The sequence below is a fragment of the Onychostoma macrolepis genome, chromosome 07, assembly GCF_012432095.1.
Source record: "Onychostoma macrolepis isolate SWU-2019 chromosome 07, ASM1243209v1, whole genome shotgun sequence".
NCBI lineage: Eukaryota > Metazoa > Chordata > Actinopteri > Cypriniformes > Cyprinidae > Onychostoma > Onychostoma macrolepis.
Window position 1 is genome coordinate 2,619,054 of NC_081161.1, and position 22,194 is coordinate 2,641,247.

Here is a 22,194-nt window from a genome sequence, read left to right on the forward strand (position 1 = left end):
ATATTGGCCAACAGGCTGCGCAAATATAGCCACGAAACCTCCAACACTGTTTCGGCCAGTGTTTCAGTTTCATTGTCCAACCCCTGTATATCTAGCAGCATCAGTATGAGATGGTTATCATATCGCAGTGCAAACTGCAATCACAATATATGACAAAATAAAAAATAAAAAAACACATATTGTGTTCACTTCCTTCAGTGCTGAAAAAGAAAACGAGAACATACAGGCCAGTAATGTACAAAATACAAAATCAGCAGTTTAATGTAAAAATGACTCAGTACACTTGAATTTATGTTAATAAAAAGACTAAAGTTGCTACACAAATGCAGCCTATTTCATACAAATGCAACTAGAAAGCAATACAACAAATATTCAGCATTTTAAAATGAAATACATAAAAATAAATAAAAAAATGCATTTCTGGTTCTGTGCATTGCACACATTTATCTAACATGAGAACACAGATATCTATTCACGTAGCAGCAGCTCACTGTAGACTGAAAGTGTGTTTAACAGGTTCGTCTAAGCATGACAGACGTGTGTGATGTGAATATATATTACGTGCACTCATTCCCTGTTCACTACATAGTGAATTCCACAGAAACAAGCCCGTAGATACTGCACTACTACACTACACTGCCTGTGTTTCACTGTCTGGACTGATGCAGGTGTTTTGGTCAGTTTGTCCAGAGGAGAGTCGATCTCTCTTCAGCGTGAGGAAGACCTCGTCGTCTCCTCTGCTGCTCCAGTCTCTGCAGGCCTTCCTCTCGCCCCAGTGCATGCTGGGAACCCGCTCTGTGAGCCGCCTCCGTCGCTGTGATGTCAATCTGAGCGTATTTACTGGAACTTTTGCCTACAGACAACAAACACAAGCGGCAGGGAACATTCATGAGAACAAGCCTCAGTGAGAAAGTCTTGCCTGAGAGAGCTGAAACGATTCAGCTGCATTAAATTGATCAAAAGAGACAGTAAATGCGTTTATAATGTGACGGAAAAATTTTACTTTGAATAAATGCTGTTCTTTTGAACTTTCTGTTCATCTGTGAATCCTGAAAAATAAAATGTATCACTGATTAAAATGTGTTATATAAGACTGATTTCTGAAAGATCATGTGACACTGAAGTGCTGGTTCAATCTGTTATTGAACACTTCAGTATATAAAAATTCATAAAAATACTTTGAAAAAACTAAAAAATAAAACCAATTCTTAATCACAATTTATTTTTTATGTTTTTAATTCACAGTGGTATTAAATAATATGAACACAAACATATACATAATATACATAAATATTTTAAATAACTACAATAATCATATCAATATCATAAATAATAGCAAACAAAATAGACACTATATAGTGAAAATTGGCATTTTCAGATGTTTGTAACTGCATCAAATTGAGTGGCATATATATATATATATATATATATATATATGCTTCAAAGTGGATGTAAAGTATTATGTATTTATGCTTTAAAAGAGTGAAATCTATTTTTGTCTGAAGGAGTGTATCTTGCATGTGACTTTGAATGACTTGTGTGTGCTTTCTCATTTAGTTTAACTTAAACTGAATAACCAATCATAGCTATGTATGATGTTGATCTCTTATTAATATATGATTATTATTATTATCATCAGCGGTATGTTGTGCACCTCTGATGGCGGCGCTGGACTCCTGCAGCTCCAGCTCCATGTAATGCAGCTGTTTTTTGGATGTTGGGCTGGTGGGAATATTCACGTATGTCACCATGTCTCCTCTGAGTCTGTCTGTCAGCGCTGAACAAAACACAGAAACACACACACATTAGACGACACAGAGAAATCACGGAACACACACACATCAAACAGCTCAGAGAAATCCCAGAAAATGTGAGTTCACCTTCAGTCAGATGAGGAGAAATCTTCTGCGAAGGCGTTATGAGCTCGTGCCTGCTGCGCTCCTCCTGACAGAGACAGAGAGAGACGTTTATCCATGGAAAAACACACCTTAATTAGTGCGATTCCTGCTTAAAAACCAACATGTCCACACCGGTTGAACATGTGACCTGTCTGAACAGGTTCAGCACGGTTTCGCTGTAAGTGCTCTGGATTTCAAGACAGACAATAAAGCCTTTTTGCGTTACGAATGCAGTTTTACATGACTGACTCTCAATAGTGCATACTGTGTGTGGCATTCAGCTGTATTTAACTCCTCTATCTTTAAACCCTGTGGGACTTATTAAGGGAAAATCCCAATGTTTGTTTTTCATCGAATGCAATAAGAAATGAGGTAATTTAATATAATATTAAATTATTTTTAAAATGCTAATAACTAATGACTTCAGACCAAATTAATCCTAAATTCTAAACTTTTACATTTTTCTAAGCTGATTACATTTTGCGTGTAAATAACCACTAGGTAGAGCTGTTACTGCACTGTTTAGATAACTACCCCAATGGCAATTACCCAAAGCATTCGTGAACACAGATTCCTAAATGGCTGATAATTTAGGCCAATGATAATGACAACATACGCCAAGTTACATTTCAGTATGTTAAAGCTTTTTTTGTTTGTTTTAATTTTGATGATTAGAGCTTACAGCTCATGAAGGGCAAAAATCCAGTATCTCAAAATATTAGAATATTTCATACATAAGATCGAAAAAGGGATTTTCAAAACTGAAATGTTCAAGTTCTTTATAGTATGTTCATTTATGCACTCAATACTTGGTCAGGGCTTTTTTTTTTAGCCAAACTCCAGCATCAGTGAGGTGTGGCATGGAAGCGATCAGCATGTGGCTGGATATTTTACTTTATATGTAATGAATCTAGAATATATGAAAGTTTCACTTTTTGAAATAAGTTACAAAAAAAGATAACTTTAAGATATTCTTTTTTTTAGATGCACCTGTATGTATGTATATATATATATATATATATATATATAAAATCTAGTAGGTATTGATAGGTCGGTGATGAAATTTCAGTTATAGTTTGGTATTTTCAGTCAGTATCATTTTGTATCATTGAGACTATATTGTTTGGCAATGAAAGGTTATATAAAAAATATATATTCAGAAAATATTTTTATAATAGTCATTTCACGCCCATGGTTTGATATAAAAATACTGTATGCTATTTTTTTTTTACCAACGCTGTCTCAAACCTTCATATTTTAGTATTATGTACATATTATTATAGTATTTATTAATCTTTTGAATTAGATTTTATTTTTATTCTTTTAGTTTTCAATTCAATAAGTTTAACCTGTCTCAAGATGATCTGACCCAGCGCTCAACACATCAGCTACAGTATCGAGGGTTAACAGAGATATCCAGCTGCTGTGTTGTGTTACATTTGTTTTAGTGCTGTATCTTTTGCACACTTCTATCTGCTGTAATTCAGACGGTCACCTCCAGGCTCCTGTCTGGTGATCGGCTGTCCATGATTTCATAAGCAGGATCCGTTCTTCCTTTCTCTGCCCATATTCTCTCTCTGTTATTATCTGCACAAAGACAGAAACAAACACACGTTATCTGCACTACATATCAGTTTTCAACTGAAAACGTATATTCTCATATACCAGCTTATTGATCTTTTCTTCTGTGTGGTATATTTTGATGTCTGATTTGCATGAAAAAATGACAGGCACTGTAGGTTTTGGTCAGAAAGTGTCTAAAAACACAGTTTTGCAGCAACAACAACAACAAAAAATTCTGAAATCAGACACACTTGGAAGTAAGCGTGCATCAAACTCGCTTTCAAGTCCTTGAGGATCTTCATCCATCCAAACCTTCTCAGAAACGGGAAACAACAACACAGACGAGTTTGCAGGCAGAAGAAGAAAGGCAATATTAATTCGATTAGACAGAGACTCCAGGAGTGAGGAGGAGAAGATTGGAAGGGTCCTCAGAGGAGAGTTGGGTTAGAGACGAGACGAGAGTCCGGTGTGACGCTCTCTTACCTTCTGCAGGTATTCGCTGCAGAGCAACTGTGGAGGAGCAGGACTCTGAGATGTTTCTCCTCAGTTCCTGGACAAGCGCATCTCTGGACGGAGGAGTGGGTCTGAGGACCCGGCAGCTGCCCTCTCCTCTCCTGCACTGGACGCAGTTCTCGTACAGGACGGTGTGTCTGGACGCTGCCATCGCCTCATAGACGCTGCTTCTGTCCGATCTCGCAGCAGGACTGTAGTGTGACAGGAGATCAGACAGACCGGAGTCGTAGTTCTCCGATCGCTTCTCCTCATTGGTCTGTGAGCATTCAGGCGAGGGCTTCCATGGATCGTGATTGGTCGAAGATGCGTGTCTGACATCCGCAGTGGGCGTGGCTGAATGTTCACCTGGCGCTTTAAGAGTGTGTCTGTACTCATTAGCTATATGTGCTGTATATTAGTTAATAAATATGAGAAAATCTTAAGAGTATATTTAAAAGACCTTGCAAATAGTATAATATTAATGAAATAAAAGGCCACTTAAGTGACTTAAAAAGAGACACTTTCATCACTGTTTCTGAACACACTTAAGTAGACTTTTTAAAAAGTGACCTTTGAAATAATGTCAAATTAAAAGTTTTATTTTAAAGTTAATTTTAAATCATTATGTTTTAATAATCTTTGTCATGTTTTAACATACTAACGCACATGTAAAGTACTTGAAAAAACACTTGTTGTGTTATTTGATTTACATTTAATGTTAATATATTGCAATAATGGAAAATTCATCATTGCAAGTGTTTAATTGCAAAAAAATTTTAATACATGACAATAAAAATGAAATTAAAGTATGTTTTAGTTTATCATAAATGCTTGTTAGTACAATCAGCAGTATTTTAACCATATTTCAAAGACAATAGAAGTAATTATGAAATGACAGAAATAACTACTTTAGCTTGCTTTTTTGACACACTTAAGTTCAGCTAACTGCAATTAATATAAATTTAAACTATAACTAATTTTAGTTTACTTGCCATTAACATGCAATTAAGTGTTCAAAAAACACTGCATTCAGTTCACGCATAAGTATATTCTTTTAAAGTATATTATTTCTGTCATAAGTGCGCTTTTTAAAAGTATGCTGAAGTGCACATCTTTCAGATGAGTCCAGATAAGGACTCATGAAATTAACTTCTAAGCAGTGCATTATGGGCCATGCAGATTGAGGGAGGCTGTAAACACATATATCGGCTGTGTGAATCTCACCTGGCACAGCGGGCAGTGAATGATGTGGAAAAGAGCCCTGTTTAACAAACACAGAGCACATCGATTAACAGCTACAGAACAGCATCATCAATGCCAGCAAACACAGCACTGCTCTGGATGCAGGAGTCTGCTCTTATAGCAGTACATCAGGTGGTTTTTATTCATAGCTCAGTGTTTCTTCACAGCTCCAAGAAAGAAATGTAAATGTGATTTTTTTTGGAACAACTATAACTATAACATTTAAAAATGAATTAAAACAAACAAACAAAAAAACAACAACTCCAGGTTTGCTGTGCTTGTTTGTAGGGCTATGCAATTTGGCCAAATTTGTGATGATAAATTAAATAATTTGTTCATTTTGATTATGTTATATTCATGGAATATATTTTTTCCCAATGAAAATAACATTAAAGTTCACAGTAATATGCAGAATGATGGAAACAAGTATAATGTGTAATAAGAACCATGGCAACATCTCCAAAGACACTTGGAGAAATCAACATGCAAATCTATTGTACTGTAAAAAGATTTAGATTTATCAAAAAACTTCTATTAGCTAATTCATTCTGAAACAAACAGCACACTTATATAGGTAACTAAACTGCAGCCTTCGTGACATGACTAACGCATTAAGCCATTTTGCACTAATGATTATTTGTGATCATTGTTGTGTAAAAAATAAATAGAAAGTAGTGTTATTTTAACATTATAGTTTATTTATTTATTTATTTTTTAGCAATTTTTTTTGTCTTTTTTGTTGTTTTTTTTAAACGTCTATACAGTTTTTATTATTTCAGTTTGTTATTTTAGAACATCAAGATAAACTTAATGAAAATTGTACATATCAATAGATTTTTTCTTTATTTTAGTTAATGTTTTTAACCATTTTAAATATTTTATTCCAATATATCATGCAGCCCTAATCCATTCATTATTGTGTAATACAAGTAACAGAGAAGAGATACTTTTTTTAATCTACATAGTTTTTATTAATTATTGAAGTTTTAGTTATTTTAGTACATCAAACTAAATGAAATTAAAATGAGAAATGTTGCCTTTGCAATTACCTGAAATTATGTAACTTTAATTATTATATTTAAATGAATGTTTTTAATGATTCATAATTTTATTAACAATTTCAGTGAATTTAAAATGTTTCAGTTAACCATAATTGTAAGTAAAGTAAGTAAAATTGTAAGTACTCAGTAAACCCTGAGTAGTGTATATACCTTGAGTCCTCCGCAGAAGGGGCAGGATGTGAGTGATTTCATCCCCGCAGGAGGAAGTGAACAGCAGCTTTTACTACAGGATAATCCCTGAGCCTCCTCCCCTTTTATTAGGCCCTCCCTTGTCTGTGACTCCTCCCCTTTATCAAGCTCTGAATCTGATTGGCTGGGAGATTCAGAACAGGGCTCATCTTGAGATGTGCTGCTGTGTCTGCTGCCCTCCAGCAGGCTGCGGGGAGAGTCGTATAGGAACCGCAGGGACGAGGGAACCTGGTATTCGTGGATGGGACTTGATGAGCAGGAGCACAGGTGTTTCTCTGGCAGGTTGAACAGCGCACTGTATTCCTCTCCCGGACCGGCAGCATCCAGACTCCCGCTGTAGGACGAGAAGCTGCTGGTCGCGATGCCGCTGTCGGCTGAGCTCTGTCGGCCGGACTCTTTCAGCTTCCGTGAGCGAACGGGATCGGCCGGGACCTGGAGTTTCTCCTCCACCTGAGACGTTTCGGCAGAGCCGGGCAGAACCAGATCGCTCCACGGCACAGGGCGGCTGCTAATGCTGCAATCTGATTGGCTCGTGTCTGAGGTGTCAGAGGAACCGGAAATGCTGCGGTCGTCGCCAGCAAGCGAAGAGCCGAAGCGCGAGCTGGAAGCTTTCAGGACAGAAGAGAAAGAAAGCAAAATTATTAATTCTAATTACATATTTAATGCACATAATGGATATTGAGAAATAACTGACTTGACTTTTTAAATGACTAAATTATTGATTTGTATCAGACATATTATTATTTTCATAGACCCGTGTTAAAATAAGTGCCTTTAATTGTATTGAATGTGCATTTGTAGTGTACTTCCAATTTTAAAAATGAAAACTTGCAGATAATATATAAAATGTAAATATGAAATATATATGGCATGTATGTATGAAATAAGAGGCCACTTAAGTGTCTTAAAGAGACACGTTCATGAGTGTTTCTTAACACACTTAAGTACACTTTTAAAAAGTGTAAATAATGTCAAATTAAACATTTTACTTAAGTGCATTTTAAATCATTATGTTTTAACACTTAAGTAGTCTCTTATTTTTTAAATGTCTTAAAGAGAGACACTTTCATGACTGTTTCCTAACACACTTAAGTACATTTTTAAAAAGTGTAAATAATGTCAAATTAAACATTTTACTTTGAAGTACATTTTAAATCATGTTTAACACTTAATTGTCCTCTTATTTTCAAGTGACTTAAAAAGAGACACTTTCATGACCTAACACACTTGTGTAAACAATGTCACATTTTAAATCATTATGTTTTAATAATCTTTTGTCATGTCATTTAAAGTACACTTATTTTTATATTGACTAACATGCTAAAGCACACGTAAAGTACTTGATTATCATTTTAACTGCAGTGTGTTATTCGATGTTTAAAGTTACTATATTTTAAATGCAATAAATTGCAGCTTAACCATTACAAATAAAAGTCATACTTAAGTGAGTCAAAAAACACTCAGCAAAAAGTTCAGCTAATCACATTTAATATCAACTGAAACTATAGTACATTTTCATTTAATTCATTTAACATGCAATATTACACACAACAAGCAGACAGATGTTTTGGTGGTGGGACAGACAGGTGAGCCGGTACCTGTGCTGTGAGACAGCAGACTGAGCCTCCGCTCCAGCTCCTCCGCCTCATGCTTCAGTCTGTCCTGCGCTGAAGCTGCACTGATGCTGGGCTCTGACACACAGACACAGAAAATCAAAACCAACTGTGAGACGCAGAATATGACATGGAAACAAACAAAATGGGAATGCTAACATTTGATCTGCAGCAGTGCGGTTATCAAAAAAATGGTCACATGCCCGTGCCTGCTAACATTTGCTAAACATGAAGAAACTTTTACTTTTAAGCAAATCAAATGCCTCAGTGATCTGTGTTCATATGATGTAATAGACCTCCATCTTGGTGCAGTCAAACTTCAACATTCCTGAGTGACTTTCAAAACTGAAAGTCTGATTTCAAGTGCCGTAACGCTGCTCATGCGAAACAGTGTTGCTGTTGTTTTAGTATTACTTACAGTATATACTATTACACTGTTTATTCATATTTTGAATTAGCTTTTATTGTCATATTTTGTTTATTCAATTTACATTTTAGGTTTTTGGTATATATATATATATATATATATATATATATATATACACACATTAAAACTGGAAAAGTGTATATACAGTGGGGCAAAAAAGTATTTAGTCAGCCACCAATTGTGCAAGTTCTCCCACTTAAAAAGATGAGAGAGGCCTGTAATTTTCATCATAGGTATACCTCAACTATGAGAGACAAAATGAGAAGAAAAAAAATTAATTGGTAAATTCCTCGGTAAAATAAGTATTTGGTCACCTACAAACAAGCAAGATTTCTGGCTCTCACAGACCTGTAACTTCTTCTTTAAGAGGCTCCTCTGTCCTCCACTCGTTACCTGTATTAATGGCATCTGTTTGAACTCGTTATCAGTATAAAAGACACCTGTCCACAACCTCAAACAGTCCAACTCCAAACTCCACCATGGCCAAGACCAAAGAGCTGTCAAAGGACCCCAGAAACAAAATTGTAGACCTGCACCAGGCTGGGAAGACTGAATCTGCAATAGGTAAGCAGCTTGGTGTGAAGAAATCAACTGTGGGAGCAATTATTAGAAAATGGAAGACATACAAGACCACTGATAATCTCCCTCGATCTGGGGCTCCACGCAAGATCTCACCCGTGGGGTCAAAATGATCACAAGAACTGTGAGCAAAATCCCAGAACCACACGGGGACCTAGTGAATGACCTGCAGAGAGCTGGGACCAAAGTAACAAAGGCTACCATCAGTAACACACTGCGCTGCCAGGGACTCAAATCCTGCAGTGCCAGACGTGTCCCCCTGCTTCCATCAGCAAGGGCATTGAAGATGAAACGTGGCTGGGTCTTTCAGCATGACAATGACCCCAAACACACCGCCTGGGCAACGAAGGAGTGGCTTCGTAAGAAGCATTTCAAGGTCCTGGAGTGGCCCAGCCAGTCTCCAGATCTCAACCCCATCGAAAATCTTTGGAGGGAGTTGAAAGTCAAGTGTTGTCCAGCGACAGCCCCAAAACATTACTGCTCTAGAGGAGATCTGCATGGAGGAATGGGCCAAAATACCAGCAACAGTGTGTGAAAACCTTGTGAAGACTTACAGAAAATGTTTGACCTCTGTCATTGCCAACAAAGGGTATATAACAAAGTATTGAGATGAAATTTTGTTATTGACCAAATACTTATTTTCCACCATAATTTGCAAATAAATTCTTTAAAAATCCTACAATGTGATTTTCTGGATTTTTTCCCCCTCATTTTGTCTCTCATAGTTGAGGTATACCTATGATGAAAATTACAGGCCTCTCTCATCTTTTTAAGTGGGAGAACTTGCACAATTGGTGGCTGACTAAATACTTTTTGCCCCACTGTATATATATATTTCAGTTGGTTGTCAAGGCAACATTTTAAAATTTAGTTTACATGTTTTTTACAAGTTATCCCTCTTATATTTTATATCTTATAAAAATATCTTATATTTATATTATGTTTTAGCCTTTTTTCAATGTGGACATGTTCACACAGGAGGTGCACAGAAATCATCAAGACAGATATTGACTACTGCGTTATGCGTCACTGGCACATGTAACTGTCCTGTCAAAAATGTATTTAGCAGAGCTAATTAATTATGCTGAAGACAATAAATATGAGGACATACATGAGATTGCAAGGATACATTGATTGGGATTTCAGATTCAGATGAACACGTAATCCTATATTGTAACTGGACTAAAAAGATACCACATTCCAGCAATTCATGAAACACTGCAATTTCCTTCTGCTCCAATTACAAAATGGCACAGTTGTGTTGTTTAATTAATATTAAAATAATTATAAAATAAATATTTTATAATAATATTCGTCATTTATTATAAAAAATATTATATTATTTTATGTTACTCTTTATTGAAGCGTTTATTTTTTTTTAAATCAAATAAATATTTATTTTAACTTTTTATATATATATATATATATCATATATCATTTGAGAAACAACAACAATGCAATGGCCTGCATGCTGAACATGGACCAATAAGATCAAATGCACAGGTTGTCTACTATAATGCCAGTTCACATCTTTGGTTATTTCTTGAGGACATTATATAAAGAATACTGTAAATCTACTAAAATTGCAGATTTAGAAGTGATTAATATTACAAAGCTTGGGTAATTACTACATCACCCCTCGTCCCCATATAAATCCAATACTAAATATAAAAACTGGTGGTTTGAGATTCACAACTAGAGAAAATCGCAACATCAATGGTTAACACTGATCATACTAAAACCAGTGTTTTTAAATCATTTACTGATGTGGTCCCCTCCAATCTCTGTCCAGGCTGAGTTGTTACACGCTGTACGAGTAAGTGAGGGACATGTTGAGCACGTGTTCGGGGGTTACAGCAGAACCCCAGTGTTTGTCTAGCACTTAAAGTGCTATTAATAGAGCAGACATGTGGATGAGATGGCAAACAGCCAGAGGAGCGCTGATCAACTGATCAACACACTTCATAAACACCGCTTTGCATTCAAGCTTTTTGACCGAATCAAACATGAGATGTAGCAGATTGACAGAACATGGCATTTTCCTTCAGCTCAGTCTCACACCTGCTATCAGACGCAAGTTTTACAGCACAGAGAGCGAGAGGATGAGGTTACAGTCATCAGGATTGCTCGCGTATATAAACTGTGACTTTGACCCCTTGATCTCCCGTCGTCTCAGAATAGGAGAGAAGCTCGAGTTCTGATTGGTCAGGAGGAGGTGTGAAGCGTTCTGATTGGATGAGCCGATATGTAAACTCTTGTTAGTGTCTTAAATGTTCCAGTAAAAAGCCTTAGGGCTGATCTTGCATGAATTATATCGGAGGCTTCAAAACTGGGGCTACAACAGGGAAACAAGTACAATTTCACAAAGTGAGAGAAAAAATAAACTAATTATTAAATGTATAATTTATCTAATATTACTCTATTAGTGGCATTTTAATGACTTGCTCTGGCTTTAGTACAATGACAATATAAAAGCCAGTTATTTAATTTCGTAAACAACACATTGCATTTATAATATGCACTTGCTATTTTTCATGCACAATTTAAATGATACTTTATATATAAAAATAAATAAATAAATAACTTTTTATTTTTATTTTTTATGAAAAACAAGTAGACTTTAGCATACTTTTAAAAAGAGTACTTGTTATGGAAATAATATAGTTTATATAATAATATACTTTAAAAGACTACTGAATTAATGTTTTCAAATACTTGTTGCATGCTAATTGCAATTAAATGAAAATGCATTATAGTTTGAATTGATATTAAATGCAATTAGCTTTATAGAGTGATTTTAATGCATCTACACCTGTCACCGTTGCACTCGCGTCTCGCACAAGAGAGCTGCATGTTTAGAAAGCATGTATAATTAATGTAAGTTCAACTTTTCAAAAACATGTCTCGAGACTTTATGGCGGTTTTTCCCCATCCCACTGCATCTCATGTTTTTAAATGAAAAAAGTGCTCTTTGTGATTGGTTTTCGGTCCTTAGTATTAAACTATACATACATACATGATGCTTTTTGTTTCTAATTCTTTAAGCAACGCAATTAACAATATATGGTTTATAAACATTATTTTAAACATCATGCACTTTTTTCAAAGATAGTCGTGTTATTTTATTGCTTTGAAGAAATGTGCACTAGTAATATTTTGCTCGATGCGCCCTCTTGTGGCCTCACGAGAGAAGCCAAAAGCTATTTTCCCCCTAACAGAAATGATGCCTTTTAAATTTGAATATAATTCGAATATTTCAGCCAAATTGACAGGCTTAACTAGAGTTTGGTGGATGTAGCATGAAAGCGTCAGGAGTTGGAGCCAGGTTTTGGCCTCAGATGAGGGTTTAAACAGACGTGATGAGACTTATGCTGGACGTGTCCCGGCGGCAGCACTGACCTGGCAGCAGTGGCTTCAGTCCAAACGGGCCTCTGGACGGGGAAATGCCACGAACAATACAGTCGAAGAGAAAACTGATCTGCTCGCCCTCAGCGCAGGACAAGAAGAACACACCGGCCCCTGCACACAGACACACAAAATCAAACCCATGTGTTCGACAGTCTCTCGCGGAACACAAATGGAGAATGATACTGAACTGAATAATGCACTGGTTGCTCTTTTCCATTCAAATGAATAGGAATTGAAGTTTTCAAGCTTCAAAAAGGACACTAAAGCATTGTTAAAGTAGTCCATAATATACTCTATACCAAGGAATTCTGAGCTTTGTGTGACGATGATCTCACTCAAATTGATCCGAAAAAAAAACTATCGTATGGCTTCAGAATAGATGCCTATTGCTTAAGTCTCCTGGTCCACTTTGATCATTTTAATGATACTTTTGTCATTTTATTTAATGAGGTACACCACTCAAAAACAAAGAAACAAACAGACACATGTAGAGACACAATTCAGAACATTTTTTTCAATTGCATCAATTTTGATCTTTCTGTTTGGTCTTATTTTAGTATCACTGATATAATATTATAGTTTTTGTTCATATTTTGGATTAGACTATCTTTAATATTTATCATTCTGTTATCAATTAATTATTTTTTTATTTTATTAAAATATTTGTATTAGTTTTTTAAACATTTTTTAAGTTTTAGTTTTCTTATTTAATTTTATTTATTTTATTTCAACTTAAACTAAACAAACATTTGAAATGTTGCTGAAATAAATTTAGCGTTTAATTTTTTATGGTTTTAGTTTCAGTTAATAATAATAATCACAAGGTGCTTTTACTGAATTATTCAAATAACTGATGAATATTCTCTGAATGTCATGCTGTGCCTCCAGCTGGTATTGTGCCGTGTGTCAGTTTCTAGAAGGATGTCATTGATGTCTGACTGGCTCCTTTGAGGAATCTGATGAAGTTTGATGAGGTGGAGGTCACTGAGCAGAGACATCCATCACTCTACAAACAAGACCACCCAAAACCAGCTGAGACTTCACAACCACACAAACACTGTCAGCTGTGACCACACACACACACACACACACACACACACACATACACAAACACACACATGTATCCCTATCATTATGGGTTCATGTTTTTTTCTACTGTACAAACCCTACACCTAAACTTACCACTCACACAAAACGACAGGCATTTTTAGATTCTCAAAAAACGTCATTGTGTATTATTTATAAGCTTGTTTCCTCATGGGGACCAAAATGTCCCCACAAGGTCAAAATTTACTGGTATTACTATACTTGTGGGGACATTTGGTATCCATAACATAGGGAAGACCAGGTACACACACACACAACCACATTCAATCAAGTAAACAAATCAGCTGTTTTGAATGCTGTCACAAACCAATGCAACCATTTAGAGCATCATACATCATATTACTACCGCATACTGATAATTTTATTGCCATACTCACAGTAACCACAGCGTGTTCCTCCCTCAAACACGAACCCGTTGTTGACCGGCCCGTATCGCCGCAGGTCCAGCAGATTCCAGTGACCGATGATGACGGCCGGCAGGTCTTTAGCGATGACCAGGACATTGTTGCACAAATGCAGAGTCGCCGGGCCGCTTTCCAGTTTAGTGCCGGGCAGCACAGATACGCTGAAACTGTGGACTGAGAGACAGAAAACAAAAAAACATGATGTTCATACACCATTCATTCAGCTGTGAACAATACACTCACACTGGACGCTTAGCTATATTTTATGAAGGATATGCATGGCTTCTTATATTCATCTCTGTCAAGTGAAAATCAACAGTCTTAGAAAAGTTATAGTTCAGGGTTTGTTTAAATCCCTACTCCAACAATCGAACAATAGCCCATGTTGCCTTAGTAATCACACTAACCAGAGAGCTCTAGTTTAGTGATCCTGATGCCATTGGCTCCACACTGCAATAAATCACGACTACAAGTAACAGCTTCTCTTTGTGTGATGTGACGAGGGAATGCAGGCAGGGTTAAATCTGTTAGCACTAACTTTGAAACAGATTTACGAGGGTTTGCATAATCACACAGCTGACTACATCACATTCCTGCTCACAACTACAAAGAGCTCAAACACAACACAACAATCACATGAATCAAATGTCTTCAAGTAAATGATGCATACTGTGTCCATGAACCATCAAGACGTAGTTAAAAGTGAATGCTTTAGATGTTGTAATTGTTTCACTATTTTAATCACTCTTTTAAATAGCCATAAGCCAAGTAAGTATTTTTGAAATACTTTTAATAATTATTTAATTTTAATTTAATTTAATTTAATAATTGTAATAATTTCTAAGTATAATTATTTATTAAGTCAAATAAATGTCTATTAGAAAATTATAGTAATTTAATAATAATTAAATTATGTACAATTATTCCATTCCATTATTCCAGCTGCATACGTAAACAAAATATATTTTTCTAAATTTAATGTAGCAAGTATAGCATGAATGTATTTCACTAAATCACATTTGTATACAGTGCATTATATATATATATATGTGTGTGTGTGTGTGTGTGTGTGTGTTAGTGCTGTCAAACGATCAATCGCAATTAATCGCATCCAAAATAAAAGTTTTTGCATAATATATGTGTGTGTTCTGTGTATATTTATAATATATATATATATATATATATATATATATATATATATATAAATACACACACATGCATGTATATATTTCAGAAAAATATGTTATGTTTATATATTAATTATATTTATTTATCATATAAATTATATAAATATAGACATGTAAATACATGTAAATATTTTCAAAATATATACTGTATGTGTATACATAATAAATATACACGGAACACACACATATATTATGCAAAAACTTTTATTTTGGATGCGATTAATCGTTTGACAGCACACATATATACAGTATATATATATATATATATATATATATTACTATATTAAATTACTTATTCCTTGTAGTCTTTGAATCAATATGAGCTCATAAAGCTATGTGTGTAAAAAGCATTTTAAATGTTGGGCATGACACATTGCATGATGTCAATTTCACTAAACTCCCTATTTATTATAGAAACTACAGACTCACGTTTATTATTCATTATTGTGGACTGTAAGTGAATAATGTTGCTCTCTGACCTTCCCCGAGGCAGTAGCGCAGCCGCAGGTCCCAGCTCTGCAGCGCCTCCCTGCTGTCGAAGCCGAGCACAGCGGTTTGACTGAGACACAGGACGGAGAGGATGAAGGGAACGCCGTCGCCGCCGACACACGCCTCCAGACCGCAGATGTGCTCCAGCGTCACGCTCCTCTCCTTCACGCCGCGCTCCTTATACACATACAGCACCAGGCAATCTGACACAAACACACACACCTTACAATAAAAACAGCTAATTATCTGATATATTACAGGTTTTTTTCAATTGCTAACAAGCGTTTACCAATACTTAAAGTACTTTTTTTTCTAAACTCTTAACACAGCAACACACCTGCATCACACAATTAGCCAATTAGTTCATTTTTGTTAAATTTTGTTAAATAAATACAAACTCTACATTTCAAAATGCTGAATACCTTTTTCTACATATACTAACTCTATCAAAACACAGCAAACACGATTCAAAATCGAGTCATTCGGTCAAAACATTGGCTCTGGTTTTCTATCCAATAGGAACATACGGTCAATCATAGTGCATAGACTGTCAAAATGATAACAATTAATGGCATTACAAACACTGCATTACTTGTCATGTCTCAGTTCTACCTGCATATAATAGACTATATAAAAATCCATAGTTTTTTGTAATTTATCCTTCAGTTTACCTTCATCTGAAAACCATTTTACATTTTTAACATTGTGTTTTTACATTTTTATATTGTTCATTCCTGGCAACATATTATCTAAAACTGAATGAGTCATTATTTTATAAAATGTGCAATAGAAGAACTAGGGTCCCCTATGCAGAAATCCAACTGGAACCTTGAACCTTGAGTTTACATCTTGTGAGATACTGTAAATTCACAATTGCAAGAAAAAAGTCAGAATTCTGAGATGAAGTCACAATTACCCTTTATAGTCCATGGCAGAAATAAGCATTCATAGCTTCCACATGTGTAAGGGGAAAAAACAAAGAAAAAAATGCACAGTCTAACACACATTCTCACTCCTCTCCCTCTCCCAGGCATTATTTTTCTCTTTTGTGCTGTTCTGCATCCACAAAACCAATTCAAAGAGGTATTTTTTACTCTATGTTGTTGATGTGATGGAAAGAGCTTCAACACCTGACTATTCCTCTAACTGAGACTGGAATCAGCTATTTATTTCTAAATATTTCAGTCATCTGTTAAGTGCTTATCAGTTGCTACAATATTTTATATAGAGAGATTTTTTCAATACTTTTGAGCTGCTGTTGTAGCAGAAGTAGAAGCTTTATACTATATTTAAGGTTTGGAACATTAGGTCTTCAATTCTGACATGCTGTGTTTAAGCATTTTTAAACATGACTAAAGGGATCCATGATTTTGGTTTTGGGTACGCTTGTATGAAAAGGAAATGCAAGCATTTTAGAAACATGGTAATTGACTGCATATTGTGTGAAAACAACACAAATTGTGCTAATGTTTTGAAAATGTGACTACAGATTGGACAAAAGGTTAGCAACTGAAAAAGACTTATTAACCTTCACATTCAATCATGAAGGTCTGAAGGGTCTATGATATCATTTGAGTTTGATTACAATGAATTACATTCATTTTGGCAGACAATTTTTATAGTAGTAATATTTTAACAAAATACTGTTTTGTTTTGTTTTGTTTTTCAACGAGAAATAATCACAAAATACTATTAAGAAAACTACTAAATAAGGTTTTTGAAACAATCTCTTTAATGGTGAGGTTTTTTTGTCATATTTAAGGACAAATTTAAAGTTTTAATTTATTTTAATTTATAAATTACATCTTCATAATAGAAGAAGTATGTTCAGAAAACTGTATGTCTGAAATGCCTTTTTTGTGTATTTTTTATTTTTTTAAATACAGCTCATAAATGATCCTTCAAAGGTCTGAGACACAAAGATGTTTTGATGCTGCTTTTGAAAGGAATCATGCTTTTATTAATCAAGGATGCACTGTTTGCAATGTTTTCCACATTTATGATAATAATCAGAAATGTTTCTTGAGCAGCAAATCAGCATATTAGAATGATTTCTGAAGGATCATGTGACACTGAAGACTGGAGTAATGATGCTGAAAATTCAGATTTGATCACAACAACCAATTCCATTTCAACAGATATTCACAGAAAACAGCTATTTTAAATTGTAATAATATTTCACAAGTTTTACTGTATTTTTGATCAAATAAATGCAGCCTTGGTGAGCATACTGACCCAAAGCTTTGAATGATAGTGTATCAGGCACCATTGTACCATATTACCACAATATTGTTTTGTAGCTCTACTACACACTACTGTAACCATATTTAAATGTAGATAAATCAATGTAGAGATAACTGTCCAAAAAACAAGTTCTACATTGTCTCAAAGATGAAGGTAGGTCAAATGTGATTACTGCTACTACGAAAAGCAAACAAATCGACAAACAAAACAACCTTTGGTATGCCCCCACTCCACACACACACACACACACACACACACACACACTAGTGTGAACAGCTGTAAAAACGGCTTTCTGATGTCCTGTGATCTGCACACACTCAAACATGCTGCAACGGACGGTTAGGTATATCAGTAAAGCAGTATGATACGAGCAGGAGTGCTGTAGTACTGAATAGTGAAAGATTCCAGTGCTGTTATATGAAACTCCTGCAACGCCTGACCAGTCAAATTAGTGACCAGAACGAACGACAGAATGTATGACACAATATATAAGTTGATGAAGCCGCTATGTTTCCTACATTAGATAGCCTATGCATCATGAAGGAACAAGAGTGGTTTATTTCAAGAGAAAACATTGTTGTTTGTGCTGACTGACATAAAATATTACTGTGTAAAACATGCACTGAAGTCAACAGTCAGAACCTCCATCATCCAAAGTGTCCCATGAAAATGAACTTTCATAGTGTTTTAACATATTAAAGAGAAACTCTGTTAGACTGATTTTATTCTATTCTATTATATAGCACATTTGTTGTTAGCTGGGATGGAACCAAATAGGATAAATGTAATACTGCATGTTTTGTTAATGTTATGAAAATGTTACTTCTGAATGTTCTATTTATGAATGTTCAAAATGTCCAGTTTATTTAAATGTTTCAAAAACACTGTTTTTGTTATGCAAATGTTAAAGGAACATTCCAACGTTATGGGTTCGTTACTTTTGAATATTCTCAGAATGTTTAGAAATAAACTTTAAAATTAAAAAAACAAACAAACAAAAAAAAACATTAGACGAACGTCTAAATGTTTCAGAAATAAAATGTTCTGTGAATGATGTATGAGTCATCATTTTTGTGCTGATGTTTTAAGAACAGTAATAAATACCAGATAACACAGAGCAAACGGTCTATTAACATTAGAAGAACGATTGTTCATAACTTTGAGCGAAACTTGCCAGAAAGTTCCGAGAATAGATTTAGCAATTATAACCATGATTGTAGTAGCCTGTAAAATATTGTAAGTATTATATAATAAATAGAATAGCATAACAGCTATCAAGCAACTGTTATGCTATTGTATTTATTATATAATACTTACAATATTTTACAGGATTTTACGATCATGGTTATATTTGCTAAATCTATTTTATTACAATTAAATTACAACTAACAACATGAATACAACGACCTCACAGTGAACAAGAAATGTCTATGATGCAAAAACTGTAACGTTGCATCACAGTAACATTACACTTTACATTCTGCTGGTTTACTTCGCTGTTGCTATTGTTGTTGTCACTTTTACTTATTTCGCAAATGTACAATTATACTTGTTAGAGTTTTGGAACTCTGGTGTATATCGTAAATTAATGGAATAGTTCACCCAAAAATGAAAAATCTGTCATCATTTATGAAAGAAGATATTTTGAAGAATGTTACCAAACTGTTGACGGTAGCCATTGACTTCCATAGTACTTTTCCCCTATGGAAGTCAATGGCTACTGTCAACTGTTTGGTTACCAACATTCTTCAGAATATATTATTTTGTGCTCAACAGAAGAAAGAAACTACAGATTTGGAAAAACTTTATGGTGAGTAAATGATGACAACATTTTATTTTCGGGTGAACTATCGCTTTAAGGTCAGACTCTTAACTTTTTTAATTCTAACAGTAAATGGTTTCCAGCCAAACGGACACTATCAAATAATCACAATATTTTTTTTTATTTTCTTTTTTTCACCCACTATCGTCCCACAATGCAGTCATTACTTAACATAAATAATAATGTCTAAATATTTTAATTGATTTTTTGTAGAACAGAAATATTTTATTGTATAGGAAATACTTTTAAATCTAGTAAAACTCGTATTGGTAAATTAGTAAAACGTAATGTTTATTCTATTAACATCTAAAGTAACAGATTGTTTCGCTCCTGGGCTGAACATGTTTGCATGGTGTTAGTGTTGTGATGAACTGACCTGCGACCGGCGAGGGTTTGCGCAGAACCAGCCAGCGGCTCCTCCACTGCAAACACAGAAACCAAGCACAGTTTTACACACATTCACTCTCAAACTCCCAAACACACACACACACATACACATACACACACATGCGGCGTTGCCGTACTTTTTTGCCGTCTCTGAGTTTAACGGCTCCCTCCGCGATCACGGTGTCGCTCATCTTCCCCTCATGACAGCTGCTCGAGCGCGCGCCCCCGCTGCCTCCAGCACGCGCACCGGTGCGCCGCATATGTCAGATGTCAGTCAGAGGTCAGTGTGTCAAACATAATTAACCCTTACACGCATTGGTGGCCCCTTATGAAAAGAGACGCTTTAAATCAGATATTAAAGCACACACACACGTTTGTTTCTGTGAATTGTGGGGACTTTCCATAGACTTCTATTACAACCCGAATTCCGGAAATGCTGGGACGTTTTTTTTAAAATTTGAACAAAATGAAAACTAAAATAATTTCAAATCACACGAGCCAATGTTTTATTCACAATAGATCATAGATAACATAACAAATGTTTAAACTGAGAAATGTTACAATTTTGTGCACAAAATGAGCTCATTTCAAATTTGATGCCTCTCAAAATAGTTGGGACGGGGGCATGTTTACCATGGTGTAGCATCTCTTATTTTCAAAACAGTTTGAAGATGTCTGGGCATCGAGGTTATGAGTTTCTGGAGTTTTGGTGTTGGAATTTGGTCCCATTCTTGCCTGATATAGGTTTCCAGCTGCTAAAGAGTTTGTGGTCATCTTTGACGTAATTTTTCGTATAATGATGCGCCAAATGTTCTCTATAGGTGAAAGATCTGGACTGCAGGCCAATTCAGCACCTGGACTCTTCTACTATGAAGCCATGCTGTTGTAATAGCTGCAGTATGTAGTTTTGCATTGTCCTGCTGAAATACACAAGGCCTTCCCTGAAATAGACGTCCTCTGGAGGGGAGCATATGTTACTCTAAATCCTTTATATACCTTTCAGCATTCATAGTGCCTTCCAAAACATGCAAGCTGCCCATACCGTATGCACTTATGCATCCCCATACCATCAGAGATGCTGGCTTTTGAACTGAACGCTGATAACACGCTGGAAGGTCTCCCTCCTCTTTAGCCCGGGGGACACGGCGTCCGTCATTTCCAACAAGAATGCCAAATTTGGACTCGTCTGACCATAGAACACTTTTCCACTTTGAAACAGTCCATTTTAAATGAGCCTTGGCCCACAGGACACGATGGCACTTCTGGACCATGTTCATATGGCTTCCTTTTTGCATGATAGAGCTTTAGTTGGCATCTGCAGATGGCACGGCGGATTGTATTTACCGGCAGTGGTTTCTGGAAGTATTCCTGGGCCCATTTAGTAATGTCAATGACAGAATCATGCCGATGAGTGATGCAGTGTCATCTGAGGGCCCGAAGAAGGTCTTCGGTCTTTTCCCTTATGCACAGAGATTTATCTAGTTTCTCTGAATCTTTTGATGATGTTATTCACTGTAGATGATGAGATTTGCAAAGCCTTTGCAATTTGACATTGAGGAACGTTGTTTTTAAAGTATTCCACAATCTTTTTACGCACTCTTTCACAGATTGGAGATCCTTTGACCATCCATCATGTTAGAGACCTGATGTCAATTAACTTAATTAGTTGCTAGATGTTCTCCCAGCTGAATCTTTTCAAAATGTATTGCTTTTTCAGCCCTTTGTTGCCCCTTGCCAACTTTTTTGAGACCTGTAGCAGGCATCAAATTTGAAATGAGCTCATTTAGTGGATAAAAGTGTAAAATTTCTCAGTTTAAACATTTGTTATGTTCTCTATGTTCTATTGTGAATAAAATATTGGCTCATGTGATTTGAAAGTGTAATAGTTTTGATTTTATTCAAATAAAAAATAAAACGTCCCAACATTTCCGGAATTTGGGTTGTACATTTATACTGACCAAACAATACTTTTCCCCTAACCCAACCCTAACCCTTACCTTACCCCTTACAGAAAACCTGTCTGCATTGTTACACCTTCAGATAAACATCATTTACTATTTTTAATGGGTTTTTTTCCCCCTC

At 35.5% G+C, this 22,194-nt stretch overlaps 1 protein-coding gene across 6 annotated transcripts; it reads right to left on the minus strand.

The window, feature by feature from the left end:
• Nucleotides 1-170: 170 nt before the first annotated feature.
• On the minus strand, nucleotides 171-20,336 carry dok7a (docking protein 7a). 6 transcript variants are annotated; one of them, XM_058782306.1, is made up of 14 exons: nucleotides 20,250-20,336; nucleotides 20,102-20,147; nucleotides 15,650-15,862; nucleotides 13,957-14,157; nucleotides 12,464-12,583; nucleotides 8,044-8,136; nucleotides 6,407-7,053; nucleotides 5,178-5,214; nucleotides 3,945-4,361; nucleotides 3,394-3,485; nucleotides 1,881-1,944; nucleotides 1,655-1,777; nucleotides 1,004-1,049; nucleotides 697-853 (listed from the first exon to the last, which is right to left on the minus strand). In XM_058782306.1, exons 1-14 carry the CDS (start codon nucleotides 20,301-20,303, stop codon nucleotides 838-840), a joined length of 2,169 nt encoding a protein of 722 aa, XP_058638289.1. In that variant the 5' UTR covers nucleotides 20,304-20,336; the 3' UTR covers nucleotides 697-837. The 6 variants fall into 6 exon arrangements, with proteins under 6 accessions (XP_058638287.1, XP_058638286.1, XP_058638288.1 ...); XM_058782304.1 differs by lacking the exon at nucleotides 1,004-1,049 and having other exon boundaries at nucleotides 171-853; nucleotides 3,945-4,352; XM_058782303.1 differs by lacking the exon at nucleotides 1,004-1,049 and having other exon boundaries at nucleotides 171-853.
• Between the last annotated feature and the right edge of the window lie 1,858 nt (nucleotides 20,337-22,194).

Coding starts and splice junctions, on each gene's coding strand:
- dok7a (XM_058782303.1), bottom strand. CDS start 20,303: ATGAGCGACACCGTGATCGCGGAGGGAGCCGTTAAACTCAGAGACGGC. Junction 14,158..15,649: donor GCGCTACTGCCTCGGGGAAG/GTCAGAGAGCAA, acceptor TCTGTCTCTCAG/TCCACAGTTTCAGCGTATCT. Junction 8,137..12,463: donor ACTGAAGCCACTGCTGCCAG/GTCAGTGCTGCC, acceptor TCTGTGTGTCAG/AGCCCAGCATCAGTGCAGCT.